Source organism: Rosa chinensis, chromosome 2 (assembly GCF_002994745.2).
Source record: "Rosa chinensis cultivar Old Blush chromosome 2, RchiOBHm-V2, whole genome shotgun sequence".
NCBI lineage: Eukaryota > Viridiplantae > Streptophyta > Magnoliopsida > Rosales > Rosaceae > Rosa > Rosa chinensis.
Window position 1 is genome coordinate 16,547,750 of NC_037089.1, and position 25,781 is coordinate 16,573,530.

Consider the following 25,781-nt stretch of genomic DNA (forward strand, 5'->3'; position numbering starts at 1 on the left):
GTGTTATTTTGAGAGGCTATTCACTGATCAATCTCCTGAAACATTCCCACCAATTCATTGTAGTAGGTAGGAAGAGTTCGACCATTCTGTTTCGCTCCTAAGCACTTCTTGTTCAATTCAAAAATCCTGGTTTCGTCAGAATCATCATAAAAGGTCTTCTCAACAGCTTCCCAAATATCTTTAGCTGTTGGAAGTCAGATATACCGATTCATGAGTGATGGCTCCATGGAATCGATGAGCCAACTCTTCACTTTTTCATTGTCTGTAGCCCAAACTTCAAATTCAAGAGAGTTTGAGAGTTTTCATTTGGTGCAGCTCTGGCTCCAATGAGGTAGCCTACTTTTCCTCGTGCTCCAATCCTCATCTTCATAAGAGGTGCCCATATGGTGTAATTGGATTCATTCAAGGCAACACCGGTTAGAAACGCTGAGTTATCTTAAGCGGTGGCATGATAATGGTTGATGATTGGAGGCATGTTGTGGAGTGCAAGGGTTGCAGGGTTGTCCATTGGGCAGAAAGTGACAATCTGCACGTAACCAAACAAGGGTGCAAGAGGCTTATGTTTCTTTTCCTGCAGGAGGCTTGTCGGTTTGACTTTAATAAAGGTATGTAGTGATGTGGTCCACGTGATGCTGCTATGCTGCAGCTTTCAATGTAAAAGCAACTTCTTCAAGATGGACTTGCGGTGATGGGTAGTATGAGGAAAAAAAACATATCTAAATTGATCAAGTTTGTGAGGTTCTCTAGGTTCTTCGAGATTCGGGTTTCAAAGGAATACAGTGCAGGGATTGAGCCTGCTCTGATACCAAGTAGAAACTAAGAATTCAATATGTTTGGAATACTTCACGTAGATGTCACTTACCTTTTGCTAGCTAGGTCTTTGCACTAAACACTTACCTTTTGCTTGAATACATGGATGTCATTAGGAATCTAAACTACAAATTTCACTTCAGCTTCTGTTCACTTTATTACCAATTTTGTAGAGAGAAAAAGTACAAAAAAAGCATAAAAGTTTAGCTTTGCTAGAGATTGTTGTCCAGTGGATAGTTGGTCTGTTGGAATTTCTTATCTTGCTTTGATTCAAATTATGACCTTGGTTCCATTTTGATCTGAACATCTATGAACGAACATTTTTTTTTTCCCGGAAAGGAACTTTCATTAAAAGAACAGAGTATTTAGTTGTAAGGAAGGGTGGGGTGGCTAGCCAGAAGGTGGTTGTTGGCGCTGCTGCCGGTAGATGGTCGACAGGGGAGGCGCCTGCATGTTATCAGTTTTGCTCCTGATCTTGGCTTGGGCCGGTTAAACATTGGGTCTGGGCTTTGACCATTTTGGTGGTCTGGGCTTTGGCCCTTGACCCAACTTATTTTTCTGTTTTGCTAAATTATTATTTACGTTTAGTATGCTATATATGGCTCTATGTCGGTAATAATTCCCTACCAATTTTGGTTAAGGCGAAGTGGGGTTTGTCCCGGTATGCGCACTCTGTGTGCCTTGTCTGGGCTAGCGAGGCGGCGAACTATTTGCTTGATCAAATGGACGCACGCAACCTCCTAGTGGTAGAATGAAATTGAGTGTCGCCGGATTTATTTCCGTGCGGCAACATAGTGGGAAAGCTGTACTATTTGTAATGATGCTTCTTCGTGATAGAGTTATCTTTCCGGTATGTCACTGCTATGTCAAAGAAAATGGAGTAGCCATTCGTGCAATCTTTGCTAATTGGTGCTTGTTAGAATATATAGGTTTTGTGGAGAGTCCTGGTATTATTTCAGGATGTTCTCTCTATGCTTATTGTAATTTGGGGTGGGATGTTCTCTCTATGCTTATTGTAATTTGAGGTTTTGTGGAGAATCCTGGTACTATTTGTAATGATGCTTCTTCATGATAGATTATCTTTCCGGTATGTCACCGCTATGTCAAAGCAAATAGAGTAGCCATTCGTGCACTCTTTGCTAATTGGTGCTTGTTAGAATACATAGGTTTTGTGGAGAATCCTGATATTATTTCAGGATGTTCTCTCTATACTTATTGTAATTTGGGGTTCAAACTCTATGTCCCCTCCCCTTGTATTATGCAATTTCATTAATCAAGGCTTGAGAGCAGCCGCACCAGCCCCATTTTAAAAAATGTCAAGTATAAAAATCTTGTATGCTTTCATTTTCGGAGGTTCAAAATTTGGTAGCTATGCTGAAGGATAATATTTGTGGTTCTTGTTTTATGTATCCACAAAGCTGTTTCTTTGGTGCAGTTGACACGAAGTTTTGATAAAAAGTTGTATTGCAAAGAAGAAAGCAGCAAAATACTCCCATGTTTGTCTAAAGGAGTAAAGGTGGTGGAAATAGTAGGGTACTATGGCTACAACCGTCAAATTGAACTTGTGAAGTACTTAACAAAAACTGCTAGTAATTTGGAGAAAATTATTTTTGATCCTGTTTCTTATTGGTATAGAGTACCCAACAGACCAAGATACAAGCATGCAGTGGAGAATGAAGAATTGTCTAGAGCTCAGGCTCGACAACTTAAAGACAAGAGTTAGACGTTGTGTGCCTGTAGCTACTAGCATGCTTAGTAGGAAACTACGTAGCTAAATTATTTGTACAATAATGAATGCTTGTTTCTAAATTATTTAGCTCTCTCCACCATTTAACCGGAAATAGATCTTCTGTAATGTACCGATACATTAAGTATACTAGATTTGATACAAAGGTAGACTGACCCATGAATAAGTAGACTAGTTTGACTTGATCTCAAACTAATCTACATTTGTATCAAGCTAATCTATCTTTGTATTGAACTAGTCTATTTAATGTATCTATCAATTTTTTTGCTTTTTTATTAATAAAATTTTGCGATAAGGGGACGGGCGGTGGGTTCCCAGAATGTGGCAGACCCTTTTCCTTTGGGATTGAGGGTGGGACTTGTTCCCTATATCCTCTACCTCCTAAGAACTAATATCGCTTAATCCCTTATCGGTTAATAAAAAAAAAACGTATCTATACATTATACAAGCTCTATTTCCTTTTGAATTGTGAACTAAATTTGGTAGTTGGACTAAACGACTTCCTCATTGAACTAGGAATTTGGAACTCAACATTTATGAAATAAAGTTTTACCTAAACAACAATTTTGCATAATTAAATAATAGCCGCTTGAGATGCACTCCGTCCGTGCCATTAGACATGTTGTTTTCTCTTAGAGAAATATAAAACAATTACATTAAAAAAAATTTCTTCTAGTGAAAAAGTAATTTATTTATTTATTTTTTGCAAATTTTGTGGTTAATGATCGTTCATCTTATTTTACCATTTTTAATAAGGTGCTATTTTTTCTTCTTCTTGAAATTAGCTTAATATATAAGATTAATAAACCATGTGTAGAATAAGTAATTCAAAAATTAGCCATTTTTCCTTTCAAATTGGCTTAACATATAAGCATCTCCAACAGAATAGCTAAATTCAATTTTTAGCTATATATAAGTATTTTTGAAGGAAAACTCAACTCCAACAGATCGACTAGTTATAGCTAAGTTAAATAACTAAGTTAAATTTAACTTTAGCTAAAATAACTAGCTATATTTAGCTAGACAATCAAGAATAGCTAAAGAAAAAGTTATATTTCTTTCTCTTCTTTTGTCCACATGTCAATTTACAATTCGATAAAATATAGTTTATGACTTACAAATAGCTAATACTGCTGGAGCATCATATCAATAACTATATTTCTTAATTTTAGCTAAATTTAACTAATAAGTAACTTCTACTGTTAGAGATGTTAGATACTAGACGACAAACACACCTTATGGGTGTGGATAGCTACTTGGTAGTTATTTCACAGAATGTGACGAAAACTGCTCTACGTTTTTTGTTATTTATTTTATTTTTTTGTTATTTATTTTTGTTTTTCTTTTATTTTGTGAATTGACCTTTTCATCTTTATTAGATATTTCAGTTCAAAGGCTTTCTAATATTTGAGGGATATTTTGGAAAAAAAATTCTGTTTTGATTGGTAAACTCTTTTCTCTCAATAATAGTATAAATAAATATGGGATAAAGACAATATAATCAACTCCAAATAGCAAAATAAACCTACGTTGTTAATGTTGCATCGTTTTTCTTTCTGTAAATATCTGACTGCAGTGAGATTAAAATGGGTATTGTGTTTCTGGAAATAAGACTATTGCAGAGCAGCATCTTTTCTTGATTCCTTGTATTTGGTTTGGCTGCGTAAATGTTTCGATTGGTGTTTTCTGTCATGAATTAGGAAACAGAATGATGTATTTATCTATTGCCTGGTAATACCATCTTTCTCAACATTGATTTTTCTTTTATTGGGTTTAATTCATAGGGTGGTTCCCACTTGAGCGAAAGAAAGAAGAAAGATGTTGCTGGCAACATGATGGACAGAATCAGTGGATTGCCGGATGAAATTCTTGTGAGTATACTGTCTCTGTTGCCCCTGAAGGAAGCGCAAGCTACTAGTATCCTTTCTAGGAGGTGGCAGTATGTGTGGGCGTATTGTACTACTCTCAACTTTGATGATGAGAAGAATTTAGTCAGATTGCGCCTGTCCGACAGAGAAGCACTCGAATTGGAAATGTACCTACACGTCAATTGGGTGGATAGTTTGTTGAAACAGCATAGAACCTTAAACATTGAGCGATTCAGGGTTTATTTTAAGCTTGATTCTAGAAGTTGTATTGATAAATGGATTCAATTTGCAATGAGGAAAGGAGTTCATATGCTTGAGTTGGACTTTGTATATATGTAGTCTTTATCTACATCTTCCGAAATACATGTTAAACAGCGACAAGCGTGGCCCGTGGCCCACCATTGTACCGATATTGTCCCAACTTAACCACCCGATAGGTGTTGGGTTTTAATTACAAAAGGCCTCGGTACAATTGGGTGAGATCCACCCACTTATAAGTTATATTTCATTTGTCACTTTTCCAATGTGGGATCTTTCCTCTCCAACACGCCCCCTCACGTGCAACCTAACTCTAGGTCTGCACGTGAAATTAATTAATCCAATTTCCACATTAGAAATTGGGACACAAGTCTCATATCGGAGACTTGGTCGATACAATCCAAGGCCCACATTGGACACTTGGTAATTTCAATGGCAATACAGGGAACCCCAATTTGGGTTCATGATACGTGCCTACGTGGAGATGCAATTGGAGAAGGACCCGCTCTGATACCATGTTAAACAGCGACAAGCGTGGCCCGTGGCCCACCATTGTACCGATACTGTCTCAACTTAACCACCTGTTAGGTGTTGGGTTTTAATCACAAAAGGCCTCGGTACAATTGGGTGAGATCCACCCACTTATAAGTTATATTTCATTTGTCACTTTTCCAATGTGGGATCTTTCCTCTCCAACAATACAGATTTAGTAACAAACTGTTAGGTATCAACAAAACCTCTGCTTCGAAGCCCTTGTGCTCTCAAAGTCTGAATACATTGGTTTTAAGTGCCTCAAAGTTCTTGATTTGAAAACTGTTGATGTGGACCAAGAAGTTCTTGAGTACTTTTTGTCTTACTCTCGAGGTCTTGAACGACTGTCCGTGTCTGATTCTTCAACACTGGTTAATCTAAAAGTAACCGGTCATTCTATTGCATTGAAGTACTTGGTGATAAAACGATGTAAAAATATCAAAACCATTGAGATCTGTGATTCAAACCTAGTTTCATTTGCTTATGATGGACCTGTGAGAAACTTGGTTCTTAGTAATCTACCACTTCTTGTTGAGGTTTCCCTTTTTGGATGGTTGGCACCCGATTTCTTAGAGATTGCCTTCTTACAACTGTCCTGCTGTCTTTCTCAACTGGAGATTCTCAAACTCAGCTATGCGGTCAGTATTGTTATAAATGCGTTGTAATTTTTTTTTCCTTTGTTGTTGGATTATGTTGGTGCCTTACTTGATGTTTGTTTTTCAGTGGAGCAAAATGGACCCTGTGATTCCTTCATTACCTGATCTTAAGCGTTTGGAATTAGTTATTGATGAAGATGAAAACTTTGCTCTTCTTCATCTCGCATCTTTCATTAAGGAATCTCCTTGCATGCATACACTAGTGTTGCGGATATGTATACTAAACAGTGTATTTTTTATGTGCACCTCTTGATTGTTTTGTTTATTAGATTCACAACTGATGATGACGATGATAATGAATTACAAGTTATCGATATTTCTATATAGTTGGACTTTTTCTAGTGTACGTATAATTGATATAGTCTAGGTTTTCGTACTGAACAGAAATACAAGCTTCACTTTTCTTTCGCTTGAACACATAGGGTTCAATTAGGTAGAATACAAATTCTGTTTATTCCAATTCCAATTTTGTAGAAAAGAGTAAGTACAAATTAACTAGACTACAGAAAGGTTGAACTTTGCTGTCGATTGCTGTATAGTTGCCGGATAGTTGATCCCTTGGAATTTTTATCTTCCTTTGATTTGAATGATGACTTTGATTCCATTTTGATCTGACTTCTTTGAATGAAGATTTTTTTTTCTTCAGAAATGTATTTTCACTAAATAATAGAATATTCAGATGTAACTCAATGTCTAGGATAAAATCTAGAATGGTATATATCATTCTCGGAGGTTGAAAATTTGGCAGCTATATTTGAAAAGATTTGGTTAACAGAATCGAAGGTGATTCTTGTTGGCAATCCGGGCAATAAGAAAGAGCAGCTGTTCTGTGGTAGAGTGACTAGAGTCGTCATGGGTTCTCTTGGAAAACGATTCTCTGGTCAAATATGAGGTATGAGATTATATGAGAGAACAAAAATATGGAATTCTAGTGTGGAATTTTCATTCTTTGCCAACTGAAGTTGCGTCTTCTCAATGCAGTTATTGAAAGATATCGACTCAATTGTATTGAGAAACCCAAATGCTATTTTTTTTTTTTAAATGTTATTGATGGGTTGGTGATTTCCTATGGTATTGAAGCAGGTGGAGTAATCTAAAAGTATACTTGTCCCATGTATCTACACATCAAAATATTGATAAAGTAATTTGGGGTTCACATCCAAAACCAATTGACAATGGATGAAGTGGCCCAAACCCTTATAAACCCATAGGCAAGGTCCCATATATATATTCTCAACACGCCCCCGCACGTATGACGAATTTTCAAGCCATACACGTGGACAACTTTGGGTGACATGGAGCCCGTGTGGCCATGAGGCGTGCACACGTGGGTAACCTGCTCTGATACCATGATAAAGTAATCTGGGGTTCACATCCAAAATCAATTGGTTATGGATGGAGTGGCCCAAACCCTTATAAACCCATAGGCAAGGTCCCATTTCGACCTAAAGCTAGAACTCAGTGGGGGAAGAACAAGTTGCTTAAATTTTGTTTATAGTAGATTGACTACACACTCTCATATCGATCTCTTACTTATATCTAGAGTTCCCAACTTAATAATATGATGGTACTTGGATCTTGCTGCTTGCTTGTGTTTCCTCTTTTTCAACCGATCAGATAAACCAACGACAGTCTTTTCCTAAATCCTTCTAACCAATAACTTTGAATTGCACAGCTAAAGAAGCTCCAGGATGAAAATAGTCCAGATTTCGTGGTTGATGTTGTTTCTCTGTTCTTTCAAGTTTCTGAGAAGCTTCTCAACAATATGGCCAGGCCTCTGTGAGTTTTTATTGTCTTTGGAAAGTATGAGTAGCTTATTATAGCTCTTTGAAACTTCAATCTGTATTCACTCTTTTTAATATTTAATACTTTCGGTTACTCTAATATTTGTCAAGAAATATAATTTTGGGTTATTATCACAAATGGTATCTGAACTATACCTCAATCTTATCGATGGTACCTGAACTTCAATTTTGATCACAACCAGTACCCGAACTTTTCGATTTCATTTTAAACGGTACCTAGAGCCACCTCCGATCACTATTCTGACTAAAAACGGCATGGGAGGCGATCATAGTGATGATTTTTGATGATTTCGAGGGTTGCGATCATATATAGTGATGATTTTTTGGTAATAGACTTGCCTTGAACTTGTTTTTTTTTTTTTTGTTTTTTGTTTTTTTAGAATTGGCTTTTTTTGGCCGGAATAGTGATCTAAGGTGGCGTTAGGTACCATTTAAAATGAAATCGAAAAGTTCAGGTACTGGTTGTGATCAAAATTGAAGTTCAGGTACCATCGATAAAGTAGAGGATAAGTTCAGGTACCATTTGTGATAATAACCCTATAATTTTATATATTTTCAGTTGCAAGTGCTGTAAAATATATGAAAAATACTTCCGGTAACTATGATTGAACCTATGGAAATACAATTGCTTAAAGAAACTAATTTGAGTTTCTTGAATTTTGTCTCAAATTAAATTTTACTGCAATTTTGCAAATTGGGTGAAGCTGTTTAAATTTCTTGATTGATTATTCGCAGGCGTCAGCTCTGGACCACAATGTAAAGATACAAGAATGTACTAGCAGCCACTCTTTATGTGCGAAACTGAATTGTGCTAGCAGCAGCCTTTCAATTGTTGATGAAGGTACTTTTGTCAATACTAAGAAGTCTAAAGATTGGAGAAAGAGGTTCCATTGAGGAAAGCTTTGATTTGGGGAGGTAGGGGTAAGAGAAAAATGAAAAATGTATTGAGAAGCAAGGCAAGAAGCAACCCCTTATTTGAGAAATAGTTGAGAATTATGATATAGTTGAGTAATTCTGACTGTTGTGCCTTTAACCATATATAAAAGATGGACAATATAGAATAATCATGAATTCATGATAAATAATACAGAATTTAATCGCACAGTGAGCATCGCACTTCAGCATATGCGTAAGTCAAAATAATACGAGAGCATCCTCCTAAAGTTTAGACATGTGGTGGCCTAAAATTATATAATGATTTCTCAATGTATTTTTTATGAATGGTGATGAATCAGTAATAGTTACTCTGATGTCTAAGTGAGTAATACTTTGAGTTATAGTAGGTGCAGATGGAATAGGTTGTTTACCCTAAATGTACGTTCATTTTACCAAATATTTATAGGCGAACTCGAACGAATATCTCGACTATTGTGCATAGTGGTGTGCTTGATCCACAAGTCATTCGTTATTAGATTCGTGACGCCACTCTCATGATGCATGGGTGAGTGCCTTCTACTTGCTACGGATTTGGATGAGCTGGCTGACTAGTTCCATGTTATCCTGATCCACCTTGAGAAGATTCCTCCTCGAGAGGATCTCTCCTTACTTGGATCGTTCTTCGAGGAGATTCTTCCCCACTTAAGGGTTCTACCCTATTGAGATCCACTTTGAAGGGTTTTACCTTGTTGAAATCTTTGTCGAAGAGATTCAATTTTTCTAAAAAGAAAATTCACCTTGTTGAGACTTTCCTCAAATAGATCTCTCCTAACGTGGATTTTTCTCAAGAAGAATTCTCCTCAAGGAGTCTTTCATTAAAACCACGTACTCTCAAAATTCACCCCCTCACTTTCTCAGTTCATCCTTAAATAGTTCTCTTGGTAGAATCAAACAAAGCTTTGTATTGTGGGTTGCAAATTTTTATTTTTTATTTTTTGTTTTTAACTTTAGAAAAGAATTATTATTGCTGAAGATTGCTGATGGTTCTATTTTGTGTTTACTTCAACATGATTGAGTTGCCTTGCAGAACAAATCTACACTTACCTGACACGAAGTGAGGCCTTCTTCAAATTGACAGGTAATAGGGGACATGTTCTATTTGCCAGGTGCTCAACAACTCTTCAGACTATTTTAAACACCATTTACTTTGCAAATGCTTTGAACAATACAGCATATGCAGTTACTCAGCTAAGTTGTTTACATGCATGTTGCATAGGTTATGCCAGACACGAAGTCTTGGGACGCAATTGTAGATTTTTAAGTAGGGTGGAATCAGGTGGATACAGATTCCTATGCAGTATATCGGGTATATTTCTTTTTTCCGCTATGATTATTGGTCTATTCACCGTGTGATTTCATGACTTGTTGAAATAGATAGATCTTAAAGTTTACCATCTCATTTGACCATTTCAGCTACTTTACTTCAGCTAAAGGAAAGGGTTCAGAATGAAAAAGCATGCACAATACGTATCCTGAATTACATGTTGCTACTTAACTACTATTCAATATCTTCCAAATGAACTGACATTTTTCATCGATCTAATTTAACTTTGTTATTGTTTCATGTTTAGGAAGGATAAGAGAGTTCATTTTGGAATCTTCTTCATGTATCACGAATTCGTAATGCAACTGGCAAGGTATTTCACATGTTTTGTTTTGATATCTCTAATTGAATTTTACTTTCTGTAAATGTTTGTCAATGAGATTTATACTGCCAACTTGATATGCCTTTGGCGCAAAGTAGGGAATAAGGGAAGGATATGCCTTTTGAGTTGGCTGACTTTGTCAAATTTGTGAATTCTTCTAAGCAAGCAGGAGAAGAGAATTTCATACGATTGAAGTTTCTACCATAATAGTTGTGCTTGTACGTGTGATCTGAATAATTTCGTATTATACATTTTTGTTACTCTTTAAAATCCATCAGATTCCGATTTGATTTTCCTCATATTTGGGCTTGTAGCTAGAACTTGTTCCAACAGAGCCTCCTGTTTTTGGATTTTATGTATCGCGTTCGATCAGCCTGGTAGGAATTATGATTTTGGTTATATATATGCAAATCATGAAATAATTTACTGTATCACCTATGATCATTGGTTTTGAAAGATATGCAGTTGATAATGTTTTGCTTGCTTCATCTCATTTAAAGTGGGTAAGATTCATTGAAAAATTCTTTCTAATTGCAGGCAGCAATTGCATGTTTACTGTTTTTGGTTATGATTGTCTGTTATTTGTGATGACGCTACTTGAAATGACAATATTGATGCATTTGAGCTGATGTACGTCAGAAATAAAATATAGTGATCATATATGCAATTGAATTTATGCTCTGTGGATTGATTCAGTTTAATGCAGTAAACAAATCCACACAACCCAGAGAAAATTGCCCATGAAGAGCAAAGATTTAAAGCCACAAACTCTCAAAGGTACTGTTTGAGAGAAGAAACAGAGATGATGGTTAATAGATTAAGCACATGTTGGATGCAAGTCATTTTCATAACCTTTATGGGACGGGAAAGTTTATACTTGGCACTTATTCAAGTGGACTGGGTAAATATAATAAATGTCTGGTGAAATACTTCTCCAACCCATCTTTAATACACACGTGGATTTGACATTGTGACTTTCTCTGTCAAATTTGACAGCCCCAGCTCTCTTTATTGTCTCTCTCTCTCTCTCTCTCTCTCTCTCTCATCCTTATCTTACGTCTTACCCAGACCAAAACAACTCATGAAAAACCTTCATGAATCCTTCTTGTCTCTCCTACTTGCTTCATAGCTTGTCCTAATTCCTAAAGGCTAAAGCACATGATGATCAATGTGGCAAAACCCAGCTCCCAAATAGTCATGAAAACCCAAACTACTTCTGCAACTTTCGCAATTGTCTCCTTCCTTCTTCTCCATGCTTTCGCGGCAGCTTCAGATTGAATCCAAGACACCTTCCTCTAATGCCTTTCCAATCTTTCTCAATCTCCCTCGCCACCAATCTCATCAGTCACCTATTTCCCCACCAACACTTCATACACACCAATTTTACATTCCTACATAAGAAACCTTAGATTCACAACCCTTAGAACTTATCACGGATCCATCTCTTCTTCTTCTTCTTCCTCAGCAGCGCTGCTCTCTCCGACTGGACTTGTTTGGACTTTGGTCTCATCAGCCATTGCTCCACTGGTAGTACCAGTGTCCCAGGACGGCGGGAAGTTTAGCTTGGCTCTGTCAGCTCCGCGAAACTCGAGGGCCTTCGTGTCATAAGCCCTGGCTGCCTCCTCCTCCGTCTTGAACGTCCCGAGCCAAACCCGAGCGGCGCGACGCGGGTCCCGAATCTCCGCGGCCCATTTTCCTCCTGGTCTCTGCCGCACTCCCCTGTACTTGCTCGTCTTCACCTTTTTACCTGTGTCTTGCTCGCTTGGCGGGAACAATCCACAGCCAAGGCAATCTTCCTTCCCCATCTTACATACCTGACACGTGTCATCACAATCCGAAAATGGTATCACGACTTGATCGGTGCCACCCGTTGCTGGGAGCTGCGTCGACGGCGGCGGTGGCTGGGAGGGTGCATTGTCTGTGCCAACGCCACCGCGGATTACCCGTTTCAGGGTGGAGACAATGATAGCGTGCTCCTGCTCCTTGGGTAAACCGCCGGTCCCAATGCTTTTCATTTTCGGGTCCAAGTGTAGCTGGGAAGAAGAAATCCAGATTTTCTTACCAAAAATGCGGATTGGTCGAATTTTGATTTTTGAGTGGGGGCTGCCAAAGAAATTTGATTTGGTATTCATAGAGCCGTAAAGGTGGGCTCGTGGGCCAGCTTTCTAAATCAAATGCGGCGCTGGGACGGTGGGTAGGCCAGGCTTAAAAAGATAAGGTGCGTGCGGCTCGTGTTTGGAGGATGGGCTTCTGGAGTTGTGACCAATTCCACCAGAAGAATAGGCCCAAACTTTATTTTTTATGCTGCCGCGTTAGCTCATACGTTACAAGCCTGTCGTCGTCGAGTCCTTATAGATTTACAGCCCAGCACTTTTTGAGCTTCTAAAATATAATAATATATTTGATTTATCTTGCTTTTACTTAAAAATAATGGTAAATAGAAATTTCAGTGAGATCATTTTGAGGTCCTTCTCATTTTCAAGTCATTCATTTGCAATCATGAAGACCGAGAATGCTCTGATGCGTTTGGAAAGTTGTTTGCTTTGTTGTTTTGTATGCTAATTGGTTAAGGAATACATTAGACAGAAATTGGTAATAATTTGAAGCTGTTTGTGAATCCATGAATTTGATATCTATTGGTGTGATAAAAATTGCTAAATTGAAATAATGTTCCAGCATTGTCTCACAAGTAGGGAAGGGATGGAACTGGAAGATGTATGGATAATTTGAAATTTTATATAAAATAAAAAATAAAATAAAAATTGAAGAAAGTGTAATTTAGATCTGTTATAGAGTAGTAAGATTTCCTTCAATATTAGTAATTATGTTGCTATTCATTGTATAAATTAACTTCATAAATAAAAGCTTGACCTCTTCTCTTTAAAAAAAAAAAAAAAAGTTTTACATTTATATATATTATTATTTTTTGAAGAGTTCATTTAAATCATTGAGTTGACTATAATTGACAAACCTAGTTACAGTTAAATGGGATAGTGAAATGCCAAAAAACATTGGATAGGGATATATAACTGAAGTGAGAATTAAAGGCTATTTGGACACTTTGTTTACTTGATTCCCCACTTAGGCCATATCCAATGGAGGGCTATAGACTGGATTTAACCCTTAAAATCAAGATTTTCATCTCTAATGGGTGGGCTGAGCTGCCTTTACCCTTTTGTATAGCCCTCAAACCATGGAGCCCTAAGAGCAAATACACCCATGTACCAAGGGCAATTGCTCATTTGCCAACCAAATTGATACTACCAATCTACTATTCATATAAAATTGGTAATTGTCTCCAATATACACAATGCCCCAATAAAAGGCAATTTGACCGCCAATTTACTATTCACACTTCCAATTTGAAGAATTCATTAATTCAAAATGATGTTAAACTTATAATTTGATTAATTAATGTGAGATTAATCCTTGAACATTAATTTTAGGAAAACTGAAATTGAGAGAAAATTGGATCCAATTGATAATAGGGGTCTCTTTATATAGAGTATTACAAGTATAGAGATAGAGTTGTACATGGAAATATAATCGTACATTGATTGGATATCTACTAAGATTCTCCGAGATTATCTCTAATACAAACCCTATTACAATTAGAGCAAGTAACCTAGAGTTTGGGTCAGACACATATTATGGATTTACTTGAACAGAAATAATATTTTTAACAAATCACATTCTATATGCATAGATATCATTATCATCAGAAGAATAAAAAATCTAGGATTGACGGAGAGGTAAAAGTTTTGAAAATTTTGGTGTGAGAAATTAAGGTGAGGGAGTAGGTATCTATTGAATTTTTGAAAATAAATTTATGATTTTTTTTTTACCTTCCAAATTATTTTTTAGGGTGAAAAAATAAGTTACCATTGCCAATTAATTGCAGTCATTGGATCGAACGATCCAACAACTACAATTAATTGATCGTTGCAGAAAAGTTTCAATTAGAAAAAAAAAAAAATGGAGCCGCTGGCAGCAGGCCCATGTGAGTGTAGAGCCCAGCACCAACGATCGGGTAATTCACTTGCTGAGAATTAGCCCTCCAATTGCCCATGCAGGTGGGGCCTTCCAATTGCCCGAGCAATCCAATCCCGCTGCATCACCTCATTTTTTCACCTTTCTCTCTAATTGGTAAAGGGCTGCATCACCTGCATGTGCTTTAAGAGTTGGAGATGATCAAATTTTTGCATGAATAGTGATTACCGGGAGCTAAAATTTAACATGCGCCTGGGGTCTGTTCCCCCCCCCCCACAGTGGAGATGGCCTTAGATAAATTTATGATTTTTTTTTTACCTTCCAAATTATTTTTTAGGGTGAAAAAATAAGTTACCATTGCCAATTAATTGCATTCATTGGATCGAACGATCCAACAACTACAATTAATTGATCGTTGCAGAAAAGTTTCAATTAGAAAAAAAAAAATGGAGCCGCTGGCAGCAGGCCCATGTGAGTGTAGAGCCCAGCACCAACGATCAGGTAATTCACTTGCTGAGAATTAGCCCTCCAATTGCCCATGCAGGTGGGGCCTTCCAATTGCCCGAGCAATCCAATCCCGCTGCATCACCTCATTTTTTCACCTTTCTCTCTAATTGGTAAATGGCTGCATCACCTGCATGTGCTTTAAGAGTTGGAGATGATCAAATTTTTGCATGAATAGTGATTACCGGGAGCTAAAATTTAACATGCGCCTGGGGTCTGTTCCCCCCCCCCCCCCCCACAGTGGAGATGGCCTTAGATACACTTGACTAAACTGTTTGACTTCTATAGTACATCAACCAGCTGTCTAGTGTCTACAACCATTTCAATTCCAAAGTGTTCTTTTAAATTATGTGTGGGTCGTCTATAGTAGCACAAGGACTTTTCTCCGCAGCCAAAGGACAAAAGTAGGTGCTATGTAGAGTACTATAGTTATATTGGATATTCACATGATGATAGATATGTTCATATGTAGCAATGGAAATGGACCCATTAACAGCTTAGCATAATGATGCAAAAGGCAACTGCTAGGTGTGTACAGCTTCAGCAAATTTCACATTCAACCAACCACATAAAAACAGAGGAAACCCCTCCAGTCCCTCCCTTTTCTCCGACCAAGCAACTTCTGTTAGGAACATTGTGGTATGGGGCACCCAATTACAACTGAAGTAGAAACTATGAAAATGAGTGAAGCACAAGATGCTAGGCAAATTGTAGAAGGATTTCACTATAGCAAAAGGATACAACAATTTCTCTTCTGCAATAAGGAGAGCAACAATTGAGAATACCCTCTCTCTTATAACAGGAGGAAATACACACTAACAAAGGAAACACACTTAGTTTTAGGAGAAATCTCCATTTTCTCTCTAAACTCCACTCCCTCTCTTCTCTCTTTGTTTTCACTCACCACAACATGGGATACAAACTCTATAACTCAAGACCTCTATTTATACTAGATAGAGGAGGTTACAACTAGCTTCTTAAAGCTTAAGAAACTTAGCTATAGATGAGTTGTAAATGCAATCTTTACAACTATCATATGTTGGAAAGTAAGCCACAATATTTGACGTATCAACAACTTAAGTATGAAGTAAGTCACAATCTTTGACCTATCAACAACTTAAGCATGAAGTAAGTCACAATCTTTGATTTATCAAAAATACCATGCTTATCAAGAACTTAAGCATGAAGCAATCCTTCATTTTTGACTAATCAAGAAGATCATGCTTATCAAGAACTTAAGCATGAAGTAACTTGCACAAGTGGCTTTACTTCCACATATCTCCCACTTAAAGTCACTTTTGCAATTCTTCTATCCTTTCTACTTTGCCATGTCCATACTGCTTATGTTTCTGCTAGGCCAATAGAGGATTGACACCAAACTGATCCTTCATAACATAATGCAGCATTTGAGGTACCCTTGACATATCTCAGTATCCTCTTCACAACATTCCAATGCTCTCTACCAGGATTCGCCATGTATCGACTAACCGCTCCCACTGCTTGTGCAATGTCTGGTCTTGTGCACACCATAGCGAACATTAAGCTACCCACTGCTGATGCATACGGTACTCGAGACATTTCCATCCTCTCTGCTTCGTTGCTAGGGCTCATACTTAAGGATAACTTGAAATTAATAGGAAGAGGGGTAGAGATTGACTCACAATCTTGCATGTTGAAGCGACACAAGATTTTCTTTTAGTAGTTTTTCTGAGAGAGCCAAATCTTCCTACTATTTCTGTCTCGGTAAATTTGCATCCCTAGAATCTTGTTGCTGGTCCCAAGTCCTTCATTTCAAACTCCCTAGCCAACTGTGCCTTCAAGTCTTTAATACGATCTTTGTTGGGGCCTGCTACCAACACGTCGTCAACATACAACAGCAAAATAATGAAATCACTATCACCAAATCTCTTGTAGTAAGCACAAGGATCTGGACTAAGTCTGTTGTATCTAAGGCTCATGATGAAGGAATCAAATCTCTTATACCAACATCTCGGCGCCTGTTTGAGACCGTACAAAGATTTGTTCAACCTGCAAAGCAAGTTCTCTTTTCCTTTTTCTTCAAATCCATCTGGTTGGAGCATGTAAATCTCTTCTTCAAGTTTTCCATGAAGAAATGCAGTTTTCACATCTAACTGCTTTGAGCACAAGTCAAATGTAGCACACATCGCCAGGACTACTCGAACTGTTGTAGTCTCTAGTTTCTCTTTTGAAGTGCTATCATTTTCTTTTCCTTGTACCTTATCTTCTATAAATATTATATCTCTGCTGATTATCACCTTGTGGGCAGTGGGATCCCACAGGTGGTACCCCTTAACTCCATCAGCATACCCTAAGAAAATGCATTTTCTGGATTTTGGATCCAGTTTTGATGTTTCTTGGGCGTTGTACATAACGTACATAGGACTTCCAAATGTATGTAAGCGAGAATAATCAGCTGGCTTACCAGTCCACATCTCTATTGGCGTCTTCAGATCAATTGCGGTTGATGGTGACCGATTGATCACATAACAGGCGGTCTTCACTGCTTTTGCCCAAAATGACTTGGCCATCTCCGCAGTCCTCAACATCGCTCTTGTTCGTTCTAACAAGGTTCTGTTCATCCGCTCTGCTACTCCATTTTGTTGTGGAGTGTATGCCACTGTGAACTGCCTCTTGATACCTTCTTGTTTACAGAAGTTATCAAATTCATTACTGGTATATTCTCCTCCATTGTCCGTCCTCAAACACTTGATCTTCTTTTCAGATTCAAGCTCCACACGCGTTTTGAATACTTTGAAAACTGGAAACACGTCCGCCTTCCTTTTGATTGGATACACCCAACATCTCTTGGAGTAATCATGAATAAAAGACACATAGTATCTTGCACCTCCTAGGGATAGAACTGGTGCTTGCCAAACATCGGAATGGATAAGTTCTAAGATAGCTTTGCTTCTAGCATTACAACTGCTGAACTTTAATCTGTGCTGCTTACTAGTGACACAATGCTCACAAAAGGGTAATGAAACCTTTTTGAGCCCTAGAAGAAGCTTTTGTTCAGCGAGAATCTTCAAACCTCGTTCCGACATGTGGCCAAGCTTACGGTGCCACATCATCGTTGATTCTTCTAAAGACCTTACTGACGCTATAGATGCTTCTCCTTCTTGTTGTGTTTCTCCTTTAAGCATGTACAGATTTGCAGCTATCTTTTCCGCTTTCATCACCACAAGCGCGCCTTTAACTATTTTCATGATCCCATGTTGACCATGGATTTGGTATTCGCTATTATCTAATTGTCCCCAAGACAATAGATTTTTCTTCAGGCCTTTCACGTGCCGTACCTCCTGAATGGTGCGAACTGTACCATCATACATCTTCACTTTGATGGTACTAATACCAGCGATCTCATAGGGATAATCATCTCCCATGAACACAGTTCCTCTTGAGATAGGTTCATATTGGTGGAACCATTCTCTCCGGGGAGTCATATGCCATGTTGCTCCTGAATCCATAAGCCAGATATCAACAAACTTTCTCCTCCCTTCAGTAACTGTTGTTGCTTCGCTGTATAAGACTTCACCATCATCTGAGGTGCTTGCTACACAACCCTGAGCTCTTGATGACTCAAGACCTTTTCCTTTGGTTTCATCGTTCTTCTTGAGATGCCAACACTCCCTTTTGTAGTGCCCTTTCTTGCCACAGTGATGACACTTGACATTCTTCTTACTTCTGGATTTTGGTCTACTCTGAGTTTGACTCCCACTGGGGCCACGTTCCGCTGATCTCCCTCTCATTATCATCAAAGCTTCGGCCTGCTGTGAGCCACCCAATCTATCTTCTTTGCTCTTGCGCCGACTTTCTTCTTCAAGAACCGCAGCTGCAATATCATCGAAGACTAGTATTTATAGATTGTTGGTTAAGTTGATGATGAGTTGATCATACGAATCAGGTAGACTTTGAAGTAGAATTTCAGCACGTTCACCCTTCTCTATGTTATGCCCCATTGCTGTGAGCTGTGAGAACAAGGTGTTGAGTGTGTTGATGTGGTCGGTCATTGTCGTCGACTCCATCATCCGAAGGATGTAAAGCTTTCTCTTCAAGAAGATTTTGTTGTGTAGTGATTTGGCCTCGTACAATTTTGTGAGTGTATCCCATATCTCTTTTGCCGTCTTCTTCTCCGCCACACTTGACAATACTTCATCGGCTAATGCTAGATGCAGATTAGCAATCGCATTGCCATCCATCTCATTCCACTTGCCATCGTCAGTGATCTCCTCAGGCCTATCTCCAATTGCCGCCAAGCAGTTATCTTTTCTCAAGACTGCTTTTATCCTCATTTTCCACAATGAGAAATTATTCCCATTGAACTTCTCTATTTCGTACTTCATCACAATTGTTGAAGATGCCTCCTTTCCACTAACTGGATCTCACTTTAGCACGAAAACCGGCTATAAACCCGGAGCTCTGATACCACTGTTAGGAATGTTGTGGTATGGGGCACCCAATTACAACTGAAGTAGAAACTATGAAAATGAGTGAAGCACAAGATGATAGGCAAATTGTAGAAGGATTTCACTATAGCAAAAGGATACAACAATTTCTCTTATGCAATAAGGAGAGCAACAATTGAGAATACACTCTCTCTTATAACAGGAGGAAATACACACTAACAAAGGAAACACACTTAGTTTTAGGAGAAATCTCCATTTTCTCTCTAAACTCCACTCCCTCTCTCTCTCTCTTTGTTTTCACTCACCACAACATGGGATACAAACTCTATAACTCAAGACCTCTATTTATACTAGATAGAGGAGGTTACAACTAGCTTCTTAAAGCTTAAGAAACTTAGCTATAGATGAGTTGTAAATGCAATCTTTACAACTATCATATGTTGGAAAGTAAGCCACAATCTTTGACCTATCAACAACTTAAGTATGAAGTAAGTCACAATCTTTGACCTATCAACAACTTAAGCATGAAGTAAGTCACAATCTTTGACTTATCAAAAATACCATGCTTATCAAGAACTTAAGCATGAAGCAAGCCTCCATTTTTGACTAATCAAGAAGATCATGCTTATCAAGAACTTAAGCATGAAGTAAGATGCACAAGTGGCTTTACTTCCACAGCTTCTTCACTATTTACTCTCCAGCCTCTCCCAAAGCACTTTCTGGGTTCCTCACCCAACAAAGCTCCAAGTTGGACTTGCATTGGAAACTCCAACGTCGATTGGTCATGTGACGAGAGAGATAAACACTTGATTGTGAAGGTAGGGGAGAAAATTCTCATCCTAACTCTCTTCCGTTTAGCAACAAGAACGAATTAGTTAATTAACCATTCTACAGCAAATCTGCATGAGTGAAGCAGAGCTGCTTCATGGCTACAGTTTTATAGACTATTGCGTGTTGAAATCCGACCTTGCATCTATCATCAAAATGAATAGGCGATATCAGTTCATGCTAACCTTCATCGGTGTGCAACCTGATGTGTGGAGACTACTATGGCATTTCAAGGATTCGTGTTACGTATAGACCTACGACGGCGCCTGTTAATGTCTCATCTTTGTTGACTGCTAGCCGCTTGGTGCCAAGGCATATCGGTTTACCTGCTGCAAGTGCAAGAAGATATGATTCTTATAAGAAAGAGAATGGTAGTAGTCGACTGAAGGTCCCCTTTTTCAGTGATGATGAGGACAAGTACCCAGGACGCCCAAGATCATGCCATAGCAGAGAAAGCTAAGAATGAGCAGACGGGGGATTCCCCCGCCCCCTCCCCCACCTCAAGTTTCCCCCGCGCCCCCCCCCCCCTCGCATTGGTCAATTTCCCTATATGAGGTTTTTTTTTTTTTTTTTTTTTTTTTTCTATTTTAAAATTCTATTTTCAATCTTTTCAGATTTTTTCTTTCCTTTTTTGACAAAAAATAATTCATAAATCACAATTATACGACAATCCAACGGTAGAATCCTCACAGATCACCTAGAAGATCATCTTTACCGATTTATATGATCCAATGGTCGGATCCTCACTAATCGCCCTTAGGTTCATCATCTCAAAATTATACTAACATCCAACGGTCTGATCCTCCCGGATCACCTAGAGGATCATCTTTACCGATTTATACGATGATCCAACGGTCAAATCCTAACGGATTGCCCTTAGGTTCATCCTCTCAAAATTATGTGAAGATCCAACGGTTAGATCGTCCCGGATCGCCCTTAGAATCATCCTCACAAAATTATATGACGATCCAACAGTCAGATCTTCCCCGATCACCTTTTGAATCATCTTTTCACAATTAGACAAAGATCCAACGGTCAATCCTCACGGATCACCCTTAGGATCATCCTCTCAAAATTATGTGAAGATCCAACGGTCAAATCCTCACTGGTCCTGTCATTCTGCAACCATTTCATTTCAGTACCAATGGTCAAACCAAGTAGCAAGGTACACCTATATCTAAATATGTGTTGCATATATAGTATTGACCAGTATGTTACGGCAATATTGCATGTATTAAAGTTGAATTGCATCTGTTTTGGAATCAAATCAGTATAAGCAACATCTTTTCTTAATTTCTTCCATCTGGTTCGGTTTTCTAAATGCATCGATTGATATTTAGGTCATGCTTTCATGAATCATGAATAAAGAGTTGAATATATTTAGAAGCACATAAAAGAGAATCATGAGAGAGAGAGAGAGAGAGAGAAATTACCTGCTAATCAGTACTTTTCAACATTAACATTGTTTTTTCTTTTGGTTCAATTCATAGGGTTGCTTCAGCTTGAGAGAAAGAAAGAAAAAACTGTTGATACATCTTGGTGGACAGAATAAGTGCATTGCCCAATGAACTTCTTGTTATTATACTGTTTGGCTTGCCCGTCTGACTCTTAACTTTGATGCTGAAAAAGATTTATGTGGATTGTTTAAGCTGAGTAGAATTAATCCACAAGGAAAAGAGTTGAATAGGCGTAGGTATGTTGATTGGGTGGACAGTGTAATGAAACTGCATAGGTCCCCAAACATTGAGAACTTCAGGGTTTCTTTTGATCTTGGTCCTAGAAGTTCTATTGATGAGTCGATTCGATTCGCAATGAGAAAAGGAGTTCAAATGCTTGAGTTGGACTTGTTAGAGTATCCTGCCATTCGATTCCTTACACCAGTGCGTTATTCATTTTGTCCAAATGAATTACGTGAACAAGTTGGGTTTAAGTCTCAAAAAGTTCTTGATTTCAAATCAGTTGATTTGGCCGGAAATGTTCTCGAGTGCTTCTTGTCTTTTTTTTTTTTTTTAAAATGGGCTGGTGCGGCTGCCCTCAAGCCTTGATTAATGAAATTGCATAATACAAAGGGGGGGGGGGGGAATAGAGCCTAAACCCCAGATTACAATAAGCATAAAGAGAACATCCTGAAATAATACCAGAACTCTCCACAAAATCTATGTATTCTAACAAGCACCAATTAGTAAATAGTGCACAAATGGCTACTCTATTTGCTTTGACATAGCGGTGACATACCGGAAAGATAACTCTATCACGAAGAAGCATAATTACGAATAACACAGCTTTCCCACTATGTTGCCGCACGGAATTAAATCCGGCGACACTCAATTTCATCCTGCCACTAGGAGGTTGCATCCATTTAATCAAGCAAATAGCTCGCCGCCTCACTAGGACAAACAAGGCACACTGAGTGTGCAATCCGGGACAGAGCCCACGTCACCCTACCAAAAAATGGTAAGGACTTATTACCGGCATAAAGCCACGTCGAACGAAAAGTGTAAAACAATAAATTAAAATAGATAAATAAACTGAAAAATAAATTAGGCCTAGAGCCATAGCCCAGGCCCATATGCCACCAAGCCCAAGCCTAAAAAGAGAACTGCAGAAGGCATGATGCAGCCCTCTCGTCCTGCCGCTGATAGCTCCACTGCTGCTCCCTTGACGCCATGGAAGGGCAGTCTGACCCTCCAACCTTCCATTATCCCCACACCGGCAAGACGTGCCACCCCATCCCTGATCCAAGCAAAGCTGCCCGAACCCAACAGAAGCAAACGAATCCGATCGAAGATCAGAGGAACCTAGCGAAGCTGCCACTGGGTCTTCACCGCTCAGAGACCGCCGATCCCGCCACCCAAAATTCAAACAACCACCAAAGAGTCTGCGCGCCGCTCGAGGACAGATGGAATCCGATCCCACCTGCCAACCCCCGCCGACGTCAGAGTCTGCAAACGATCTAGTTTGCGCCGTCATCTCCCTGCAACCTCTTCTTCGACTGGACCATGCACAACCTGACACTCGGTCCCTTCTGTCCAGTCCGACGACGACGCTAAGAGGGCGCGCCGCCGGACAGGCACGACTGCTACTTTGCGTTTTCTCTTAGCTAGGGTTTTTGGCTCTCATTGGCTGTCCCTAAGTGCTTCTTGTCTAACTGTCCACATCTTGAACGACAATATGTGTCTGATTCCCCAAGTCTGGTTAATCTAAGAGTTATCAGTCCATCGGCTCCGTTGAAGTACTTGGTAATACAATGATCGATGTTAATTACAATATCAGAAGAGTTGAGATTTCTGACGCAAATCTTATTTCATTCATTTAATTATGACAATAAAAATGAGATATATAAACTTTTTTTTTGTCATAAAAAAAAAACAAAAAAACAAAGAGATATACTAAGATCTACTTTAGCTGTCGGTGAGTCGTGGCTTATTGGTTAGCTAGCCTAACTAACACTGTGGAGGTCACGGGTTCAAATCTCACTGACATCAGGAATGGGATAGGGTGGGAGTTACATTGTCGTCCAGAGTAAAAAATTAAAAAAAAAAAAAAAAATCTACTTTAGCTCATTTAAGGCTTCTAATTCATAACACTAAATCCCGCGGCAAAGCGTGGGCAAAATTTCTAGTATATACAAAAGTAAAAGGGTCCTTGACCCAAAGCACCAAAATGAACAAAAATTAGCTCACTTATCCCAGCAAGAGATTTTTATTCCCACTTACCCTGTTTAAATGAAAATGATAGTTTTGCCCTTAACTTAATTAATTAATTACATGTGGTCCTCTTTGTGTCTCTCTCCCGATCTACAGCACTCTCTCTCTCTCTCTCTCTCTCTCTCTCTCTCTCTCTCTCTCTCTCTCTCTCTCTCTCTCTCTCTCTCTCTCTCTCTCTCTCTCTCTCTCTCTCTCTCTCTCTCTCTCTCTCTCTCTCTCTTCATCGGAGTCGGAGCATCGTCTGAAGTAGGCCGGAGCTTGGACGAAACACAACTGCTTCAGACCAAAAATCATTGCAATGCTCTGTAATTGGACAGGCTCAGCTCCTCCATCGATATCACTTAGCAGAGACCGAGAGAGGGAATTGGAATACGAGCTCGAAGATTTTCCGACGAGATCACAATGAGTTCGAAATAGGATTTGGTTCAAAAGCTGGAGTCAGCGCTTGGGGTTTCATTTGGAGGCTCAGTGATTGACATGGCGACGACGGCGACAGGTTTTAGTGGTGCTACTGTGGTGGAGATCTGGGTTTGAGTTCTTCACTAAAGTGGTTCGATCCTCGCCTCTAGTAATCAGGTTGAAATTATTATGCATTGCCTTTGTTTTTTTTTTTTTTTTTGGGAATGTGGATCGGCTTTTTATTGCAATTTTGGAGGTTGTTTGTTTCAAGATTGTAGGACCCACTGCTACTGATAACAATCAATTCCCCATATTGTAATGGGACTCAGATGTAAAGAAATTACATCAAATCTAGTAGACTGCATATATAGTAGTACATCTATTTCTATCTTCCTTTAACAATGTAAGAACATGAAACCCAGTAGAGATAGATCCGATTATCAATTGAAAATCATCATTGCTCCATGGCCATCACTTCATATCTCTATTTCTAGAATGAAAACTATCACCACTAATAGTAACAGATCATCATTCAATTGCCGGTCAACTAATGAATTAAGTTATACACAACTTCGTATTCTATTTTTTATGTTTTGACTGATAGCCTTCTCCTACAATTGCATGTTAAAGTCTCCATGATTGAAGGGTTTTGTGTAAGGTTCTTTCTTCCTTTTTCTGTTGTTTATCATATACATTTTTTCTTATTAAACAACACTACACCAAAAATCTTATCAGACAACGGCAAAAAACCGTTGTGGGATTTGGAGACCCACCGTTGTAGAGTGAGCCGTTATCTGATGAAAAATCAGACAACGGTGGAACACAGTTGTGTGAGAAACACACAGACAACAGGTATGTGTTATAACTGTTGTGTGATAGCTCGGCAGATGGCTCGACAGATGCCAAGCACAGCTGCTCAGCAGTTGTGACAGGACCCGCCCCGAATTTCACCCCCGAAATCCGAAGTAGTCCTGCGGGGCCCACCTTAGAAGAAATTCTACCAAAAATTTGGCTGAACTTCCCCTAAAATGGACTACCCAAAACCTGTAGAAACATACAAAGCACTTCAAGCAAACCAACCTTATACTCCTGGAGCCACCCTGCTCCCCATTTCACAACATTCCCCAACTCGCAAAACACAAAACTCAACTTAACAATACCAATCCCAAAGGTTATCAGAGCAATACTAATACACAATGAAATAAAAAGTAGAGTAAAGGATCAAGGGATCCTACAATGCGGAAGTGGTGACAATTATGCCTCAAATATCATGTACGCCCGACCTCCACTAATTCGCCTGCAAACTGGGCATTTGAAACTGAAGGGCCCAGGGGAAAGTACATAAAAACGTTAGCGTGAATGGACAAAAATAAACAATTTCAAACAAAAGAGATTTTATACTTTCCCACATTTATTTCTTTAAAAAATTCCCGATGCATGCAATGATTAACGAAAATAAAACAAGAGAAGTTCCGCTCATGAAAACCGACTAGCCCCGCTAGTCACAAACGATTAAAAGAAAAGGTTGAAACTCTGATACTCAAGGAAATAAAATCAGCCCCGCTGGCTAAAATAAATCGGACTAGCCTCGCTAGTCGAAAATAGTATGATGAGTAGGGGAAGACGATAGCCATACGAGTGAGCCTCCCAGGCTCGGGTGATAGCCTCC

General features: G+C 38.9%; 1 protein-coding gene and 1 pseudogene across 1 annotated transcript; one reads left to right on the top strand and one right to left on the bottom strand.

The window, feature by feature from the left end:
- The first annotated feature begins 454 nt into the window (after positions 1-454).
- LOC121051183 lies at positions 455-10,382 on the top strand (annotated as a pseudogene).
- A 1,305-nt stretch (positions 10,383-11,687) lies between these two features.
- LOC112186089 (ethylene-responsive transcription factor ERF109) lies at positions 11,688-12,272 on the bottom strand. Its single transcript, XM_024324454.2, has one exon. It carries the CDS (start codon positions 12,270-12,272, stop codon positions 11,688-11,690), a length of 585 nt encoding a protein of 194 aa, XP_024180222.2.
- Positions 12,273-25,781: the final 13,509 nt, after the last annotated feature.

What these genes read in the sequence shown, in the direction of transcription:
- LOC112186089 (XM_024324454.2), bottom strand. Translation starts at nt 12,272, where the DNA reads ATGAAAAGCATTGGGACCGGCGGTTTACCCAAGGAGCAGGAGCACGCT.